The sequence below is a fragment of the Lissotriton helveticus genome, chromosome 12, assembly GCF_964261635.1.
Source record: "Lissotriton helveticus chromosome 12, aLisHel1.1, whole genome shotgun sequence".
Lineage (NCBI taxonomy): Eukaryota > Metazoa > Chordata > Amphibia > Caudata > Salamandridae > Lissotriton > Lissotriton helveticus.
In genome coordinates, this window is record NC_136073.1 from 744,148,146 (window position 1) to 744,166,291 (window position 18,146).

The 18,146-nt window shown below is 44.8% G+C and overlaps 1 protein-coding gene across 1 annotated transcript in view; it reads right to left on the reverse strand.

The window, feature by feature from the left end:
- Positions 1-4,009: 4,009 nt before the first annotated feature.
- The window catches only part of LOC144798468 (intelectin-1-like), a 35,263-nt gene continuing 21,126 nt past the window's right edge, over positions 4,010-18,146 (reverse strand). The window contains exons 5-8 of the mRNA XM_078669364.1: positions 16,121-16,279; positions 15,905-16,025; positions 11,163-11,266; positions 4,010-4,761 (exon numbers count right to left, since the gene is read on the reverse strand). Of these exons, the coding sequence (XP_078525490.1) occupies positions 4,609-4,761; positions 11,163-11,266; positions 15,905-16,025; positions 16,121-16,279 (537 nt within the window). The 3' untranslated portion in view covers positions 4,010-4,608. The remainder of the gene's footprint in view (positions 4,762-11,162; positions 11,267-15,904; positions 16,026-16,120; positions 16,280-18,146) is intronic.

Below are 18,146 nucleotides of genomic sequence, written 5' to 3' on the forward strand. Positions count from 1 at the left end.
TCGGCAGACTCCAGGTGGTGATGAACGATGCTGCCAGGCTGATCTTTAAGCTCCCCAGACACACACGGGCATCACCCCTACTGAAAAAGCTGCACTGGCTTCCTATTAAACAGAGGGCTAGATTCAAGGGACTTTGTATCACCCACAAGGCCCTGTATGGTCAAGCACCAAGTTACATCAAAGAACGCCTGGAGAAATATGTCCCTGGCGGCACCCTTAGGTCTACCACGGATGGCCTACTAAAATGTCCACGGTTAAATTACACAACTAAAGGTGGGCGAGCCTTCTCTGTCCTCATCCCGCAACTATGGAATAGGCTGCCAGGCCACCTCGGGTCCAAAAAAGCCTTCCTTCCATTCAGGAAGAAACTTAAGACTCTACTCTTCACAGAAGCCAGGGCATAATATATACCACTCAGAGGCTAACACTCAATCACTTCCGGTACTTGAGCTAACCTTCTCACAGCGCTTAGAGACCTGTTGGTATTAAGCGCTCTACAAATCAAAATTAACATAACATAGCATAACACACACAAATAGAATAAACTAAGAAGAGAAATTAATAATTCCTCCTCGTATTTCCATCCTAAGACCAGGTTTTACCTGGCCTTAGTTTTTGGTGCTGCCTCAGCCTTGTAAACATGAGGCAGCGGCAAAAAAAAATGGGTGTTGCGGTGGAATGCCCACTACAACACCATTGCCCGCCCCTTTGCCGCAGCGGACTGCGGTGGAAAGGGGCATATTTACAAGGTGGGGTTAAGCCATGTTAAGCGGCTTAACGCTCCTTGTAAATATGGCGTATGGAGCAAAGCCACCAGATCATCAAAAAAAGTGATGCTTTGGTGGCATTGGGGGCTTGTAAATATTCCCACAGGTTCTAGATGTAATCAGGAAACTCAATGGCTAACTGCGTGAACAGCAGAGATCTGTGTATAGGCTGTCGCCCCAATTATAATCCCAGTGAGAAATTTAAGGCACCTACTATGGAGGTCTGGATGACAGAGTTCCACCCTTAGTAAAATTGCTCTTTCAAAGCTGGAGCTGACACCGTGGAACATTCTGTGACCAGTGACTAAAAAATACAATCCTCCAATATTTTGCAGATATTTTTACATTTTAACAATCGTGCACTGGAAATCAAATAAAATGTGGTCATCTTCAGGCTGGTATATAGTTGAGCCAAATATTTGCATGTGCAGTTCTCTGTAGGTAGTTTTGTGTTCTGCTGGACACAGTCTAGTGTTTTACCAGCCTCTCCCACGAGGGCTGGTCCATACACCCACCCCACACCCGTCCAACATAGGCGTCACTAGTCCGGTGACCCTGCCAATAAAAGTGCTCGAGTGCACATGCTTGTGGCCAGTTCTGAGTACTATACCTACATGGCTGTGTTTGGTATTTACAAATGATTTACTCCTAGAGCCCACAACTTTACATTCACAACAAGAGATGCAGAACCCCCAAGCCGTGCTGCCTGTGGCCATCAGCCCTGTAAGAGCAGGATAGCTCTCCAATATCACTGCCAGCATCGCTAGCCCTGAGGAGGAGATTGAGCTCAGCACTGAGGCTGCAGGCTTCTGCAGTAGTTGGGAGATGTGGTCTCACGGCTAGATTGCCGAATTTGAAGTTGGGAAACCAAAGTTCGAGGCTCTGGGTCGACTCAACATCCAGTGATTCTGGGCAAATCACTTAGGGCCAGATGTAGGAAGCCTAATACCGGTCGGTAATGGCCGAAATTACCGAATTTCAGCCGTTACCGACCGGTATTAGGCACTTGAGATGTAGGTGGCTACATTTCAGATTCGGTAATTTACCGAATCGGCAATTCAAGGCATTGGTAAATTAACGAATTCTTAAATACCGATTCGGTAAATTACCGAATCTGAAATGTAGGAAGCACTCAAGTGAGTGCTTTTCACTTGTAAGGATTCGTTATTTACCACCAACTACAAGTTGGTGGTAAATAACGAAAACCTTTAAAAAAGCAATTTTGTGCTTTTTTAACAGTGCCATGTGGCAGACATACATGCCCTTAGGGCATGTATGTGTGCCACATGTGCACACATTCACGATTCAGGGGTGCAACAGGGTGTCAATGTGACACCCTGCCACCCTTGTAGGTCTTCCCCCTCTTACCGATTCGGTATTTACCAAATCGGTATTCCTCATTCATTCCTACGGGCCTGGAGGCCCATAGGAATGAATGGGGAATACCGATTCGGTAAATACCAAACCGATTCGGTAAATACCGAATCGGTATTTACCGAATCGGTATTTACCAAATGTTACCGATTCTGTAAAAAGTACCGAAGGAATTTACCTACATCTGGCCCAAAATCTCACAGTGCCTACCAAAACATATGAATGTGTCCTTGTGTAACATAACTGGTGCTCATGTAAAGTGCTCCAATACCTTCGAGTTGATTTTGCGCAATATAAATCGCCCAAAAAAATATGGGTAGCCTGGATAACAGGTTCCCTCACACTTCCATCGCCTGGCTGCCATCATTCTGGACAGAAAAATGGAGAAGTTCTCTCCGACGAGGTGGACTGGACTTCGTCTGCCCCTGCATTGCTATCATGAGGGTAATCACCCAGCTTCCTACAGGATGGTACCAAGGGATGTACCCACCCCGTAGATCGCAGCCTTCCCCATCAGGAGGGCGCCCGCCATGTTTGGAAGGCGGCAGGTGGTATTTAAAGACTGCATAAACTAGCACAGTGCACCGTGCTGTTACAACATTGGAAGGGGGCCGCATTAAGAGACTTTCAAATGCTTCCGGCCACCCAATAGGGAAGCACCAGTGGGAGAAGGGAAGCAGATACAGCAGGGTAGACAGTGCAGTAACATTTCCATGAAGGAGGAGTGTTCCTTGATAGGGCGCCAGAGCATGATACCGCCCCTGGTTGCAGACAGCACAAAGAGTGAAAGGGCAGAGAAGAGGACGGGCAGCTTGCTGCCTATGCTGGCTGACTCTTATCTTGGTAAAAAGAGAAGTAAGAGCAGCGCCCTCCTAACACAGCGAGAGCCATGCATGCAACCCCCCAACAACGCTGATAGCTAACCCGAGGTAGCGAGCGGCATCCCGCTAGCAAGGTAGAAGTCTGAGGCTGCACCAACACTGTCCTTCGCACCGGCATGTCCAGTCCAAAGTAGCCCCCAGTACTAAAGTTACCCTCCCCTCAGCAGGTGAGAGGTGCATGGCCCGCATTTGAGAAAGCTGGTGCGGCCTCCAAGGGCATGCCAGAAAGCGTTAGCCAGCCCTGCTGCCCTGAGGAATAACGCCTGCAATGCCCCGCAACACCTTTGCCCCTGCCTGCTAAATGAAGCCCTGAGATGGCTGATACCTCAGCAACCACCTGCCATTATAAGCGGTCTTGTCTATGCCCATGAGGCGTGGAGTGCCTCTGCCAACGCTCCTCAGCCGAACATGCCACCCCGCCACAGGAGGGAAGGCTGAGACTCAGTAGCGGACTGTGGTGGGAGTGCTGCCGGGCGGCGACGTGGGGCGGGGAAGGGGTAGGGTGGGGGGTAGTAAAGTACCGAATACGGCCGAATAAAGGTAAGTAAACATATAAATAAATAAAAACTAATTTTGTTGCCTGCGCTGCATCGCCAAATGAGAAGAGCACAATAAAGTCAAGGCAGATGGGGGCATCTTCTTTGATACTATCCTAGTGTACAAGAACAATCTTGAGGTAATTAACCGCATGCGTGCGGGCGGAATTCCGCTCGTACGCTGAGATTTTTTAAAGCGCACTTTACGTGACGAGCTGGGCTCGTCATCAGCGTGCGAGGAGGCTACCTCATGACGAGCCCAGCTCGTCATCAGCGTGGAAGGGGTTAAAGATTTTGCTCTGATAATATTCGTGCCTCGGTGTTCGTCTGTCACCTCAACACAAGATGGCAGTGCAGGACAGTTTGACACTAGTAGAAAGAGCAGGTTAAGTAAATGCAGTCTTATAAACAACCACAAAAAAAGAGACCAGAGCGCTGCACTACAACAAAATCGTAATAAAAAGCTTTAATCGATGACGTCGAAATAAAATGCAGAAAGGTAATAAGAGGTTAATAACAACAGAGGATTCGCCTAATGAAGAAGTAATTCCTGCCAATTTTTGTAAAATGGTATTAAGGTACAGCTCAGTTCTAGACAGTGTTTAATTAAATGAAAGTCATCATCCTTGTCTGGCCACTCGCCAAGCATGTACATCTCACCAAAATAGATTTATCTTCCCGAAGATCCTTAGCTGCCATGTTTTCTAGATCCATGCGTGCCTAGCTAAGCAAGTCCCTTTTTTTTTTAAATTAGAAGTCTATGACTCGTACTCTTAGTGAACCAAACTTAAAACCAGGGCTACAAGTCCCAGAACTCTAAGGAAAATAACGGGGCTGACCTACATGGACCAGGGGCACAGCTATGGATGACTACTTCAAGAGCATTCACAAAGGTACACAGGGGAACAATAATTTCAGGACCTCAAACCCGGCGCCTCTCAACTTTGCTGTAAACCACTTTTTTTTTGTTCTGCTCTATTTTTTTTATCATGGATGGGGAGAAAGTGTTGGAGGTGAAATATGTTCGGCACAACACTGCCACCTCGAGGCTTAGCGGTAGAAGAGCAGCACAGCCGATTCAATAAAGTCTTTGCTCGCGCTTGCTCCCTCATGGGCCCCGTAGCCGTTCCAGTCCAAGGCCGAGAAGTCTCCGCACTGCTTGGGGTGCCCTTCAGGAAAATAACCTCCTCCTCCAAGGCAGTGCTGGAAAAAAAGAAAAGAAAAGAAGGTGAGAGTCAAACTTTACAGGTGCTACAGTACAGGGCTATCATCACATGGTGATATCCGTGCTTTGCAATAAAAGCAAGATGTCTTCAAACCTCTTTGATGCTAGCAAACTCTTTGCATTTTTTTTCATTTATTACGTGAATGTATGAATGAATGCTTCCAAGACATGCATATTTTTAGGTTAGACTAGTTTCCACATCAAAGAGAAATGGCTCAGTGGGTTGACGCACCTACTGTAGAGATCTACGTGTAGCGTGTATGACACTTGGTCTCATTTCTGATAAGATTTCTTCCTCTGAGCAATGGACTCACAGGAAGAAGTATTTTGCAACTAGTGATTGAAAATGAATATACTTTCACATTTTTCGGGTGTATTTATATGTCAGATATCTAATTTCTGCAAATCAAGTAAAACAGGTTTAACTGTCAATTATGAACATATTTGGACTGAATAGTTTAAATGTTTTTTTGCTTGCAGGTGAAAGGCCCAAAAAACTTTACAACGTACATTGCACTATTTAGCAACACTCTTCAACCAGTCCAAAACCTACCGAACACATCCCAGCCAGCAATATTTTGTTTAAAAACAGACGCTCATTTACAAGGCCCTTCCGCCACTTTTGCGTTATTTTTAACATGGGAAGTGACGCAAAAGTGGCGCAAGGAACTTGTAAATCTGCCACAGAGTTCCAAATCTTTCTGTGAAAAACATGCCTTCACCCCTCTTGTATAATGCATAATATTGCAAAGTCAAGTGCTTTGAAATTCACAAATACACTTGGTCTGCAAGTGTGAAGAGAAGCCTTGAGCAGCGATTTTTTTCAAGCTTAAAAAATAGCAAGAAAAAACCATTGAAAGGCTGAAGAAATGCTTTACTTGTGAAACCTTCTAACTGTTTTGAGGACTTCTGGCTAAATTTGAGGCCTGCTGGCCAAGCAATCTTGTGCATCAGGCATCAGACAGATTATCCAAGACTGGTGTAATTACATTCTTGGCCTCAGAGGCCTGCCATACCCCCAGACCTCCTTTTCTGAGGACGTGTAGGCAGGGTTGGCTTTAGGGCGGTGCGGCCGGTGCCCCCACACCTGGCGATGACTTGGTGGGGGCCACTGTGTTTAGAAATAACAACTGGTTTAAAAGCATGTGAAATTCCTTGTGCATCCAGTAGTTTTCAGGCAACAATAAAAATGTCAAGATAACTCTAGAGATTGCTATTACTGCTGGTGAGAGATCAGAATTTTGTCCATTGGCCCTTTTTTATGCATCATAAAGTAGCACAGAGGGATAATGTGCCTGCTGCAAAGGACGTGTGCCATTAAGAGCAAACAACTGTGTGTGAGTCAGTGGCGGCTGCCACAAAACTCAAGTGTGGGGTTTGGGGCGGGGGAAAAGGGAAGTAATAATAATAATTACCAAACAAATCACCTGTCCTGCCACCGATGCTGCAGGCTGCCTTGGTGCTCCTCTTCTCTCCAGCTCCTGATGGTGTCCAAGCAGTCCCTGAGAACCAGCACAGGCTCCCTACCCAATCCCGGTGCTGCTCTCAATAGCATGAGAGCAGCGCCAGGATTGGTCTGAGCAGCCTGGTTTGCCTCTCAGACAGTGCCTGGGAGTCTGTGCTGTTTTTCCAACTTGGCTGTGCAACACAGCTGGGTTGGAGAAACCCAAGTGTGCATGTCTGTTTGGCTGGCCGAAGACGGCCGGCCAAACAAACATGCACACTTTACAGTGCACCTACCACTCCTCCTCCCTGCAATGGCCTGGCCCCACCCAAAACTCCCTGGCTCAGTCAAGCAGTGGAAAACAAAATCATAATATTGTTTTATTAACATTTAAATTTTCGCTGACCTACTCAATGGGGCAACGCACCCTCCGCTAGTAGGAAGGAGCCGCCCCTGGTGTTAGTGAACCATGAGTAGCGCTTTAAAAAAAGGAAGGGCATCATTTATAGAGGATTAGAGTATAACATATTTTGAAAGATGATGTTTAAATAAACATGTGGAGCCAGATCGTCTGAGCCCACAGAGATCCCTGTAAGGAATAGACTCTTAATTCTAACAGGACCAAATACTAGGATTTGCCAAGTAATAAACAGTGTAGTACTGGCAACAAAGTAGGGCTTTAACCAGAAGAATTGATAGAGGGTCAATATTTGGAGCAATATGTTTTTGTTTGTGACTTGAACATTTGAATATATATGTATAAATTTGTACTTATTTGTCACTTGTAAATATTGTGTGTTGTATATATTTGTGTGCAAAGAATTGAGACATGAAATGTCAGCAAGTTTTTGTGTATAGACTGCAAGCATACCTAACCGAAAAAAGCTGAATATAAAGAAAAATAAAAAAAAACGCAATAAGATTAGTAGAGTCAATAAATGGGACTTCTGCTATCAAAATAAGAGTGTATGATTTATGGTGTCAGAGGTAAAACAGTTGTTAAAACTCATTTATGAAAAGTGGCGCATCACTGCGTAAAATCAGCGATGCAACACTTCTCATTGCGCCCTCCTTGCAACACAATTGTTGCGTCACGTTTACTGTATGACGCATCATGTCACAAGGAATGACAGATACGTCAGTATTACTGACGTATCTGTTGGCGCAAAATTGTCGCATTGCTGGAGGTGTGTCAGCGTGACACAACTCCAGCAATGTTCCTTTAACATGGGGCAAGCTCCATGTAAAAGACCGTGCTTCACCCTTACACCTGCCTCGCAGGCGTAAGGATTTGAAAGTGTTGCAGTGAAATCTTATAGATTTCACTTCACCACTCCTACAACACTTTCTTACATATGCTATAACTGACGCAGGTATATTGTAGCCAGGGGTTTATGAAGTGACGCATCTGCCTAGATGCAACACTTCGTAAATATGGCGCAACATGGCACATTAATTACGCTGTAGTGACGTCACTAAAAGTGATGCAACTGCAGCACAAAAGTGATGCTGGGGCACAAAAATAAGCCCCACAATGTACGTCAGAGAGGTGCACTGGAAATGTGAGGGGCACTGTTGGAGGGTGGTAGAGAGGGAATTCATGGGGGCGGCACCAAAAAAACTGCACGAAAGCTGGCCCTGTGTGTAGGAGTGTCATTCATAAGGATAGATCAGGCTACTTACCATGAAGCTGGTAACTCCACTTTTACCCTGCTCGTTACAGGGTGGGGTCAGCTATCGTCACTGACTCCGCCTTGGGAGAAGCTGGGATGAAATGAAAGGGTCTGATCTACACAGGCATGTCAGAAGCTTTTGTGGGGCTGAGGCAAAACATTTTGTGGGGCCATTATTAAATTCCCATCTAAGGTCTAGTTCATAATTAAGGGGGGAAAGTATGCAGAGGAAATGAAAAACCCAGTATGTGGCATCCTTTAGAGGTTTAACTGCCTAAGTGAGAACAGGTTTGGTAATTTTTTCATTATGTAAATAGATGCTGCAGTAAGAGCACAGGGCCGACAATAGGTATGGGCCTTGGGCAAAGAAACCTCATTTGCCCTCCCCTTGTGCCAACCCTGGATCTACAGAATGAAGCTAAAGGCAGGATCCTACCCTGCGCACTAATATGGCACTAACATCAGAAGTTCTTTAGACCATATGGACCAAAGGGTTTTATTAGGGGTCGGCATAACTCATGCAATTGCGTATAGCGTAATCACATGGGGCCTCATTTATGAAAAGTGACGCATTGTTGCGTGAAAACAGCGATGCGTCACTTTTCACTGCTCACTCCTTGCCCACCAATGATGCGTCATATTTAATGTATGACGCATCATGTCACAAGGAGTTACAGATACGTCAGTATTTCTGACGTATCTGTAAGCACAAAAGTGACGCATTGCTGGAGTGTGTCACAAAAGTGACGCAACTCCAGCAATGCGCCCTTTCACATGGGGCAAGCCCCCTGTGAAAGGGCCTGCATCAGTCTTACACCTGCTGTGAGGCAGGCGCAAGATTTTGACGCAACGGCGTCCTAAAAGTGACGCAGTGAAATCTCATAGATTTCACTGCGTCACTTCTACGACCCTTCCTTGCGTCAATACACCCCCCTTGCATACATTATACCTGGCGCAGGTATAATGTGGCGCAGGGGTTTACAAAGTGACGCATCTACCTAGATGCGTAACTTTATAAATATGGTGCAACAAGGCACATTATTTACGCTGCTGGTGTATCGCAAAAAGTGACGCACCGGCGGCGTAAAAGTAACGCACGGCCTCATGGAGTTGCCCAAAAATTCAGCAAGATTACACAAAATTATGCGAAACGATGCATTCTACATTTAACACTCTTTCTTAGTGCAAACATGACCTATTGTGTCCAAATTGGGTGAGTGGATACATTCTGTGCTAAAAATAGACCTAAATGTAACAGAGATGAATAGCAGCATGAGCAAAAGCTTGTGCTCGCTAAATGTTCTCTCGCGGTAGGATTTTTCTCTCCCAAGTTATTCTTAATTACGTGGGCATAATCGCATTGCGATTGGTTATTCTGCATCAAAGAGTAACGCTGAATTACCAAAATTACTCCAATTACTTTGGCATGATTGAAATTTTGCTCAAGTCTAGGTGTCCTTATGGGAAAATGCATTCTTCCCTGTGGCCTGCACATATGTATGCACAGCTCAGGCTACTTCATCAGTTTCTTACTTCGGTGCTGCTCTAGGTCTGGTTAAGAGACAGATGGTGCATGGCAAGTCTAAAGAAAATTTATGTGCAGAATGAGCTGTAAAATGTATCATTAGACTCAATTTTTCCCAAGTTTGTTTTTGGGGGGGGAATTGCCTCTCGCAAACTCAATTGCATCTTTAAATACAGCACAGGTGGTACATCCTATCACTTTCAAAGATCACCAACCAGCTCCCGCTTTTCAATGCTTGACAAAAAATGTTAGGCTCAATTAAAAAGGGCCTCCACACGCATGGCAGAGGTTTAGCAGTCAAGGCAGGGACCTCGATACTGCAGTTACCCATTGCAGGGCCACCGCCATGAGTGCACCCCCGCCACAACTGCAAGGTCTACTCCACAAATGCGTACCCCCGCCATAACTGCGGGGTCTATGCGAGAACTGCGCAACCCCTGCCACAACTGCGGGGCCTATGCTATAAGCACGTACTCCCTGTCACAACTGCGGGGCCTATGCTACTAGTGTGCACACCCCCGCCACAACTGCGGGGTCTATGCCACGAGTGCGCCCCCACAACTGCAGGGCCTATGCTACGAGTGCGCAACCCCCGCCACAACTGCTGGTCCTATGATATGAGTGTGCACCCCCGCCACAACGGCAGGGTCTCTGCCACGAGTGCGCCCCCAAACTGCAGGGCCTACTCTACGATTGTGCAACCCCTCCACAACAGCAGGGTCTCTGCCTGGAATGCGCCCGCCCCACAACTGCAGGGCCTACGCTACGAGTGTGCACACCCCGCCGCAACTGCAGGGTCTCTCTCACAAGTGCCACCCACGACTGCAGGGCCTTTGCTACGAGTGTGCACCCCCCGCCACAACTGAAGGGTCTCTCCCACAAGTGCGACCCCCACAACTGCAGGGCCTACCCTACGAGTACGCAACCCCCGCCATAACTGCAGGGTCTCTGCCACGAATGCACCCCACCCCACAACTGCAGGGCCTACACTACGAGTGTGCACACCCCGCCACAACTTCAGGGTCTCTGCCACAAGTGCGCCCCCCCACAACTGCAGGGCCAACGCTACGAGTGTGGACCCCGCACCACAACTGCAAGTTCTCTCCCACAAGTGCGCCCCCCCACAACTGCAGGGCCTACGCTCCGAGTGTGCATCCCCCGCCACAACTGCAAGGTCTCTGCCACAAGTGCACCCCCGACAACTGCAGGGCCTATGCTGCAAGTATGCACCCCCGCCACAACTGCAGGGTCTCTGCCACAAGTGCGCTTCCCGTCCACAACTGCAGGGCTTGTGCTATGAGTGTGCACCCCCCACCACAACTGCTGGGCCTATGCTACGAGTGTGCACCCCCCGCCACAACTGCTGGGCCTATGTTACGAGTGTGCACCCCCGGCCACAACTGCAGGGTCTCTGACACAAGTGCGCCCCACCCACAACTGCAGGGGCTATGCTTCGAGTGTGCACCCCCCGCCACAACTGCTGGGTCTATGCTATGAGTGTGCACCCCCCGCCACAACTGCAGGGCCAACGCAACGAGTGCGCACCCCCCTCCACAACTGCAGGGCCTACGCTACGAGTGCGCACTTCCCGCCACAACTGCAGGGCCTACGCCACGAGTGTGGAGGTCGTTTGTGAATCGGCCCAGTTGGCTGTAACTTTGCTTAAGAAGAATCACTCTCAGTGAACATTAGGTGCTTTCTAAACGTAGTCATATATTCATGCAGAATAGCACTTACGTGTTCAGAATTGCAGCCGGTAACTCTTACTCCAGCGCAGAGCGCATTCACCGCTCTCTCATGATTGATGACCCGGAACTGAACATAACCAGGAACAGTCTCATCTGTTAAAAATATTGCAAATAGTTAAAAACTGCCTTTGTGGTGCAAAGAGATAACATGAATTCAAAATAAATGTGCTTGAGACCCCAGTCCCTTTCTCTATCCAGGCTTAACCTTTTTAGGGTTCAAGAGTTTGTATTTTAAAAACCGTTGTAGACTACAATGGACAATTTCAGAACATTTTCGGAGGTTAACAATATAGCTGAAAGAGAACTATTGGAAATGTTGATAAAAACTGGAGAGGTGTTTTGTGCCTTGGTTCTGAAATCTGGACTGGAGGAAAAAAACAAAATAATTGGATGAAATAATTGGGGTTCTCTCGTTATTGTGAGGCTGTCCAATTAAATAAGTGTGGCAAGGGATAAGATAGGTTGAGGTGGAAATGAGAGAATGCACTCCACACACATCACTGCACCACACATAGTTCCTCACTACAAGTGCTCCTACGTATTTTCGCAAGTCGTAGCATGCCTCAACCGCAGCTGGTTGGGATGGCCCCTATGATGAAGCATGTCACTGTGAGGAAACTGGTGAGTGAGGGGGCTCAAGAAAGGACATTTTTCCTTTCAAGATTACATCTATCACTGATGACTTACCTTACCAAGCTAGGTTCCTTATCCGAGACCTTCGATTTTTTGTTTCGGACACTAGAATAGGAGGGTGGACCTAGCGTATCCCTCTATCTCCCCCCTCTTTTGTTTTTGGTGGAAACCTTTGACCTGGCAGTGCATCCGCCACTGGACTGCGGGTCACAGTAATGGTCACCTCACCTGGAGGGACTGTCACTGGATTTCCCCACACTGCACTGCCTTGCGAGACCCTGCAGATCACAGCAGGAAAGACTAACAGCAATGACTCTCATGCTCAGGGAAACCCTCCCTGCTTCCCATGGCTTTCTTTGTTTTTCTGACATGAACTCCTGATTTTGGGGGTTCTTTCATAAAAACAAAGATGCAGCACGGAGATCCCAAAAATTGTAGCTTTCTGGCCTACTTTCAATGCATCTGTCTCTGATTACCTGGCAGGCTGGTTGGAGGCCCATTGCACAAAAAATGCCCCCTCCTTCTTCAACATTGACTTTACTCATTTCCAACCCTTGTGTATTTGTGTTCCTTTTTGTATTTGTGTAAACTGCTATGATGAGCCCTTAAAATGGTAAAGGTTTTTATACTTTCTTCTTTAAAATAATAATTATGGTAATGGCGTGTATAATAAAATAAAGAATTACTCAATTTCTTAAAACTTTCTCAGAACATAACCGTTCACAGAACTTTAGAAATCCCCAATTTGCAAAGTAGATGCTGCTAAGGAGGCATGTGACATTTACTTTCATTCCACTGGCATATAATCTTGTCTTCATTCCTATACTGAAAAATTATGATCAACAAAAAACTTCTTGCCATGGTGAACCGCCACCCGCACATCCCAAAATACTGCAGGCCCGATTCACAAAGGTAAATGATACTTTTGGGTAAGTTTACACTTTCTAGTAAGTTTACTACTTCGGTATTCAGAAACTTTGAGTGTAAACTCACTGCAAACGTGTAAGTTACATGTCTCCAACTCTAGAGTAATATAATTGGCAACTCTTGTGTTGACATCTCACCCCTAAACCAATCTTACTCCTCCCTAGTCCTATCCCCTTTAGTAGTACGTTTGCCTCTTTTGCTACACCCACATTTTCTACTAACATCAATACACACGAATGCAGAGAACTCTGCACTTCTAAGTTCAGATTAAACTAAACTTTGTAGTACCTTTTTGGAGCATGTTTAGTAGTACTACAAAACATACTACATATGGCACTTTTTTTAATCGGACCCAACATTTTTAATATTAACTGCACACACACCAACTCTACAATTTCGATGGCCAACATATTATAAAGGTGTAGAGTTAAATAATAATAAAACTATTCTTCCTTTGAAACGCTTGTCTTGATGAAATGTTAGTAGTCTATATTTCTAGTTAAGCCTTCGCGTGCGTCGGACGGCCCCCGGCCTTCCGACGTCACGGTGGACGTGTGCGGAGGGCGGCCAGGGGCCATCCGAACCATGTCCAGTCATAAATCCCCCGCACCGCGGTGGAATTTCCGCTGCGGTCAACAGGTTAATATTTGTCTTGGTTAACATCATTGACCTCAATATGTTGACATACTCAGGCCCACACAAAATTATGGGGGGCCTTAAAAGAGATACCTAGGAACCCCATAGAAGTACAGAATTGCAGGCGGGCCTACAGGCTAGCATTAAAAACTTCACAAGACAGGCCTCAAAGAGGAGGCGTAGGGATAACCTGCATGAGGCCAGCCTTAATAAAGACTCCATGGCATTCTGGAGTGTCATAAACTCCCCCTTCTTTAGCGATGATGATAAGCCCAGAATTGAGGTCGCCATCACAGAATAAGAATGGGTAGCTCACTTTGCCAAACTATATACAGGTTTAACTAAAAACGCTCAAAATAGCTCAGCGTCTGTGTCGGGAAATGTCCATTCTGGGTCTACATTTTTGTCAAAATACTTTAATTTTAACTTTACACTGGAGGAGGTGAGTCGGGCACTTGGATCAAGCAAGGGAGGAAAAGCACCAGGCCCGGATGGGATCCCGAATGATATTTTTAAAAATAATACTGATCTTTGGTGCCCTCTCTTGATTTTGGTTTTTAAGTCTTGCCGGAACGCTGGATTCCCAAGTTCCTGGCCAAATCCCATATTGTGCAAATATTTAAAAAGGGAGCTCGTAACTGCCCCGCGCACTACAGACCCATCTCTTTTCTGGATTCTCTAGTTAAGGTGGTGGGTCGCATTGTGTTAGGCAGATTACAGGAGTGGGAAGACCGTAACAACATCATGTCTGACTTTCAATATGGCTTCCGCCAGGGAATTGGGACCACTGAGCAGGCCCTCAACCTGAATTTATTAGTGAGCAAGTATACACATATTAAAGGGGGCAATTTGTTTTTGGTGTTTGTGGACTTGACCTCCGCATTTAATTGTGTTGTTCATGACAACATTTGGTCTATCATGATCTCAATGGTTGTCGATTGCGCCATTGTTAATTTCCTTAGATACTTGTATTCAACTAGCTCTGCAAAGATTCGCTTTGGTAGAAGAGGTGGATGTACACGCTCCGTTGGCATCAAAAAGGGAGTCCGTCAAGGGTGCGTACTGACCCTGTTTTTATTTAATTTATACATCAACAGCTTGGGCAGCAGCCTTGCGGACTCATGTACTGACCTGCCTCAAATCAGTCATCGGCCCCTACCAGTATTGCTATACGTGGACGACGCAATGCTTATGGCCGGCACACCCATGGCTCTGCAGCACCTTTTAGATAAATTGGTACATTTTATGGAGAACTTGGGATTTTTCATTATTATAACCAAAACCTATGTTATGAAAGCTGGCCGAAAGTTATATAAGGGGTGTAATATTTTATTAGGAAATGCTATTTTACCTCAAGCGCCTACCTTTTTTGTACTTGGGTATTTTATTTGATAGTGATGATAACTGGAAAAGTGCAGTAAAATCGAGAATGATGCAGTTTTATAGATCAATGGTGCAGCCAGTTCTTCTTTGGCATAAACTATGGACATCGGACCGTGTGGGTTTTAATAGTGCGATTGCAGACCTGTTTTGGCTCTGAGTATGCTTTGAAAATCTCATGGCTAAAATATATTAAGAATTTTATGTCTGATATCTGCCACCCCGAATATTATGACAATCCTGAAACCTTGATGCATACCACGAGGAAATCATTGAAGAGAGTATGTCTAAATATCCTAGTGGAAATGAGATTAACATTGGAACTGGTCAAGCCAACTGTACAGCATAACCAAATGGTTTTGACAAGTTTCTCGATGCAACCGTATTTAATCAGTGTTTTTAATGCCCAAAATAGGTTTGTTCTGACACGCTTCAGGCAAGATATCTTTCATCGTCTGACTAGTTTCCCTAACACTAATAACTGGTCCCGTCAATTGATATGTTGTCCCTATGATAAGACGTCTAGTCAATTGACCATCCATGTACTGTTTTCTGTAAATTTTATACTGATTTAGGGATCATTTTTACGAAGCCTTTATTGAAATCACTACATTTTAGAAAATGTAGGCCGGCGTATTTATTTTTACAACTGCTTCCAAATTTGCTCACAGGTGTAGCATTAGCAAGATTCTTGAGGGCTGTGATTATCAGAAGGAAGATATTAACTGACGTATTTTAAACTGTGTTTGTTTTTATTGCATTCGTTTTTACATCTTGATTCGATTTTCTTTTTTATCATATGTAATGTATACTTTTATGATTCTCCATTTGAATCGAATAAAGATGATTTGATTTCATTTGACATACAACAAGATGGACAGCTGTGTTCCAACACATTAATAGGATTTGAGTGCAGACCTATAGAGCGATTTGCATATATGTCATTGGGAAACTGCAGCATTTTCAAGATATCTGCAAGGAATTAGAATCCTGGATATTAAAACAATGCACAATATTTTTTTTATCTGTAACTGACCTACATTAAGAACTTACTTGGGAAACATGTTTTTGGATGATAGGCATTACAGTAACATGTAAAGATTGTTGTCTTAAATTTTAACCTTCTGATATTGTTTACGTATTTCAAACACTTACCTCTAGAAAATGGCGAATAGTAGCTGGCGGTTTTCTCAGCGGTGCCGAAGTCATAGACCACCGGTATCGCGGGGCCATTATTCATTGGGCAGATCCCTGCGTTATATCTCACTGGATATTTCTAGAGCAAAGAATTTGCATAAAAAACACAAACAATGTTGCTAAGTACCATTAAATTTGATCTTATATGCGATTCATTTTTAGAGTCTCCGTTACCTTGTAAAGTCGAAAGAGATTCCCTCCCAGCACCGGAAGGAAGCCGGCCTTCGTGTAATACCTCAAAAGGGATGAATTTCTCCAGGTGGTCAGAGGTGTCTTGTTGGGCACATGCCACAGGGACACGTCTTTTGCATATATGTCATAATATCCAGGGTTCTGTAAAAAAGTTGATTCAATTGTGGTGGATACTTTCAGTCTTTTTTTCTAACAATTTGTGAATATTTTCAGGCAAACAAATCTCATTGAAAAAGATTTGCAAAACTTTGTCCAAATCTGCAAATGATTGGATGTGTGTTGTATGTAACCTGTGACCTTCTGTGTCTCTTGGTACAGACATTTATTTTACAGCATCCTATTTTAACCAAGTGGACAAAAATAAATGAAGACATTACTAAACTTGATCAGCGCTCATTTAGTAAAAAATAAAAAGAAAGTGCCACAGCCAAATATATTTCTTAGGAAGTGAGTTTATCTTGCACCCACTATTGTCCGTGCTGCCAAATGCTGGCACCAACATTACCTTTTAAAAATCGCTCTCACAAATATGACAACTTGAACTATTCCAAGTCACCCAAAGCTGTGAGAATGGCCTGGGTGCACTGGCCATATTCGTTATAATTCCTATTTGTAAAGCACAAATATATCACTCTCTAAAGAGTTTCAAGGTGCTGGAGTGCCGTTGGGAAGATTAAGTGAGCTATTGCACAGAGTCACATGGTGCTGAGCTGCTGCCATCCACAGGGATCGCGAGCCCCGCGCTCCGGAGTCAGATGCTCTGGCCACTGCGCCACAACTCTCCCAGAGCTTTTAAATGTATATTGAATTGTTAAACCCTCTTTTTAAACATGGGTAACATCAGCATATGGTGGACTGTCATAAACATATGCCACAGTTAAGAAATAAGGGTTGGCGCTGAGCACCAGCACAAATTAAGCACAGATTCTATTCTAGAGCTCTGACAATGTGATACATTATCCGGGGACCGCATTGCAATCAACATACAAGCAAAACCCACTAGCTTAGTTAGGCTACTAAACTACCAGATTATGGTATTTAAATAATGTGCTACATAAATATTGCAGCCCAAATATTGTCTTTTATGATATCAAATGTATGACATTTCAACGCGGTCTTTACACCATGATACGTTTACAATGCGGTCATTACAACACAAGACTAATGATTTACTCCAGCCTACGTAACAGTAGGGAAGGAGTTGGAATAGTAAATCATACTATTCCTTAGTGTATAGCGCCATCTAGCGCAAGTCGTTTTAACAACTTGCGTTGTAATGACCACATTGTAAACGTATCGTGGTGTAAAGACCGCGTTGTAATGGATATCTCCCATGATATTATGTAGGTAAGTATATATAGGTAAGTGTGCATCTCATTTTAGCCGTCTTTCTCTATGCAACTTAACATTAACCTTGTGCAAATAGGCATGAAAGATTGGTATCCCCCGGTTTGATAAGCCACTGACCAGACCATTGTACATAAGCAGTGCTTAGTTTAGTAAAAAAAAAAAGAGTGCCAGGGCCATGGTCAGGAGGTCACTGCAGGTTGCAACCCCCAATGCCCCTCATCGTGCTGCCTATGATAGTACCAACACAACTGCTAACCATCACACTCCTACACGTGTGACACTTCAGACTATTCCAGTACCCCAAAGCTATAAGATTGGCCTGGGCGGCAGGTAATAGTCATTTTAAATGTGTATTTAAATAATAATTAACTGTTATTGTGATTTTCTCAGACAGCGCCACCTTGTGACAGACTGTAACAGGAGCCGGTATTGACAATTAAGTGTTGGTGCTGAGCACCAGGCACCACCGGCTCACGTTAAGCATTGTGTATAAGTAATACTCAATGCCAGCGATTAGCTGATAGTAGGCAACTTGGATGGTGCAATTCTCACCCAAGCTTCCATGAATATCTTTATTGCTGCTTAGCCACATGACTTGCACCTGTGTGTTTCCTCGAGATACCAAAAGATGTAAGCATGATGAATTCCTACCTTCCTG